Source organism: Frankliniella occidentalis, unplaced genomic scaffold, assembly GCF_000697945.3.
Source record: "Frankliniella occidentalis isolate FOCC.00 unplaced genomic scaffold, Focc_3.1 Scaffold116, whole genome shotgun sequence".
In the NCBI taxonomy this organism is placed as follows: domain Eukaryota; kingdom Metazoa; phylum Arthropoda; class Insecta; order Thysanoptera; family Thripidae; genus Frankliniella; species Frankliniella occidentalis.
In genome coordinates this window covers 359682-362525 of record NW_026267244.1, presented here as the reverse complement: position 1 = coordinate 362525, position 2844 = coordinate 359682, and the positions used below count along the sequence as shown (strand labels likewise).

Sequence of the window (2844 nt, the reverse complement as noted above, 5' to 3'; positions counted from 1 at the left end):
GCTCAATTCCTCTCCGCGTGCTTCGGAAGAGGAAACAGATAAAAGAAGCCCTCCTGCCCGCTCCCGCCCTCGCCCCTTGCTTGCTTTGCTCTCGTCCACGCAGCGCGTGACGCAGGGGAGGAGGGCCTCCCTCCGCCGCCCTCCCTCCCACCTCCACCGGCCTGCTCCTGGAGGCCCCGCTGCGAGCCGTGTCCTCCTGGCCTGCTCCACCCCCTTCCCCCAGCCCCGCACGACTCTCGCAGTCCCAATCGACACACTCGGATGCCCCCTCCTCCCGCCCCAGTACGGCATCTGTCAAGATGTACTCGAGTCCGAAGGGCTGCTGCGGGGTGGGGGTCCTTTTCGCCGGAGAGAGGAGGCGAGATGGACTCCAGACCGGATATCAGCCTGCCGTTCCACTCCGGGATCGAGATTTCTCCCAAAACTCGGGCGGCAGCAGCGCAGCAGCAGCTTCGAGTGAGTTCGGACGCGCTCCGGTGCGCACGCCGAGGCCAGGCGGCATGGCCCTTTAGCCCTGCGACGGGGCGGGGCGGGGCGTGGGACTGCCCTTCCCAGCCGGGCACGTAGGAGAGACTCACGCGACCAGAGCGTCAGCGTCGCGACCCCACTAAACTGTCCGAATAATGACTCTCGGCGACCTTTTCCTTTTCTTTCCCCTCCTAATGTGTGGCCCCGGGTGACCTCCCTCTCCCTCTCCCTCTCCCTCTTCGTCTCCCTCTCCCTCTCCCTCTCCCTCTCCCTCTCCACCGGCCTCGCCCAGCGGAGCATTCATTCCGCCAGCGTCCGCCCATTACAGCGCGGCCGCAGCGAGCAGACCCAGACGGCTGATGTCGACGTCGTCGTCCTGTCGCTGCGATTTCCCAGGTGCAGGACGAGGAGGAGGAGGAGGGGGCGTTGTGAGACTCTCCGCCGCCACTTACCATGCACACCCTCCCCCTCTCCCTCTCACGCTCCACACCGCTGCTCCCCCACGACTACCCAAGGGGCGCTGTGCCGCCGCCTCATTGGACGAGTAGAATGACTACCGGCGAGCCTTGTGCGGTCGAGTGTTGGGGACCCCCTCCTCCCTCACCCACCCAGACCCGGACCACACCATTAGCACCTGCCAAACGTCAGCACCCCCTACAGTCTGCCTTCCGGGTCGTGCCACCCCCCGCCCCCGCCCTCCTCTCTCTCTCCCTCTCCCTCTATCTTTCTCTCCCGCTCCCTCATTCACTCACACACGAGGACTGCGCCTGCCATTGGATTTTACGAGGAGAGTTAGAAGTGATCGCTGGTGCCACCGCGCCGGGTCTGGCTCGTTGGCTCGTATTCACGCTCCCTGAGCTGAGCCGGCAGCGGGTCTGCGCTGACTTCTTCCATACCCGCTCGTGCTATTATCCTTGACACACTTCTGCAACACTTTTGCGAATTGACGAATCTGGGCGGCAGTGGCTCGGTCTCATCCGGCGGAGGTCAACCCCGCCCGGTTGCCGCCCCCGACCTCCGCTGCAACGCTTGGCGCAGCAGCTAGTCAGCTCCCGCCCCTCCACGGCCTCGGTGGGGCCTCCCCGCCCCCGCCAAATCGCATTTCACAACGAGGGGGCGCCGGGGGGAAGAGAGAAACTTTGCGCTGCTGACCGGTTGTTCGGTCCCTGCGGAGATCCGCAGCAGACTTTTTCCCGAATCTGAAATACTAAAGCAAACTTTTAGAGTAGCAGTCTCGACGGGGCGCTGGGGGCGCGGAGCGGGCGGGGCGCGAGGCCAAGGGCAGAGGCCGCGATCTCAGCCCCGCTGCCGGCGCTAAACGGCTGCCGCATCAGGCTCCCCTTCCACACCTCGCGGTGCCACCAGAAAAGAAACAGAGAATATGAAGCAACTCTTGCTACTACTTATTCACATACTTGGCCTAGTTCTAATACGGTCTGTGGCCTGCGCGCAGGTACATCAAACTGTCCTCGCCGAGGCTAAACAACATGGCAGCCGTGGGATGCGTGCTGGTGTACGCCGCCGTCATCCTGCTGGGCATCGACCACGCCACCCTGCCCAACAGCGCGCCCTTCTCCGCCGTCTGCACGGTCAGGACATCAAATCTAGATATTTCCTCCATAAATTATACTATGCATCCAGAAATTTTGAATTATTTTTTCTGCCTTTCCTAGGCCCGGGTGTACTTGCTGTCGGCGGGCTTCTCGCTCGCGTTCGGCTCCATGTTCACCAAGACGTACCGGGTGCACCGGATCTTCACCATGAGCTACGGCTGCTACAGCGGAAGCAAGAAAAAGGTAGGACCAGCACAACCACTGTTCTATTGCAGAAAGACAGAGATGAGTTCACTGGAAAAACAAAAGTGCTAATTCCTACCTTTTAAAAGCACCAAAGGTGTAGTGCCATTAATTTTTAACACATTTCAGTCACTATAAACTGAAATTTCCTGTGACACCTCTGGAAAAGCACGACTTTGCACCTTTGTTTCTCCATTTAGTTCCGTCCGTCGTTTCCCCTCGCGGAACACGTTACTTTACGCATAGGGTGCTGCCGTCATCACGCATGGAATGCATCGCAATGCAGAATAGCATATTATTACAAAAGACAACAATAGAGTACAACCTGAATGCACAATGGCTTGCAGGCGGCCTGCAGCTGGCAGCCATAATGTGGCACGCATGGCTGCGGCCCCACGGCGCTACCAGGCTGGCGCTGCTGGAACAGGGTGTGTGTGCGGCCAGCGAGTTGGCAGTGACAGGGCTGTTGTAGCGGTCGGGCTGTGCGTGCCGTGCGGACCAACAGCCCACGAGGGTTCTGTTGAGTGATCCTCCCCCCGCCCCCACTACTCCCCGACCCGCGCGGGCCGGCGGCAGCGAG

At 61.0% G+C, this 2844-nt stretch overlaps 1 protein-coding gene across 2 annotated transcripts in view; it reads left to right on the top strand.

Moving 5' to 3' along the window:
* LOC113210537 (gamma-aminobutyric acid type B receptor subunit 2-like) overlaps positions 1-2264 on the top strand; it is a gene marked incomplete at its 3' end in the record, with an annotated part of 109511 nt that extends 107247 nt beyond the window's left edge. For both annotated transcript variants that reach the window (XM_052270299.1, XM_052270300.1), the window contains 2 exon segments: positions 1922-2057; positions 2142-2264. In XM_052270299.1, the coding sequence (XP_052126259.1) occupies positions 1922-2057; positions 2142-2264 (259 nt within the window).
* Between the last annotated feature and the right edge of the window lie 580 nt (positions 2265-2844).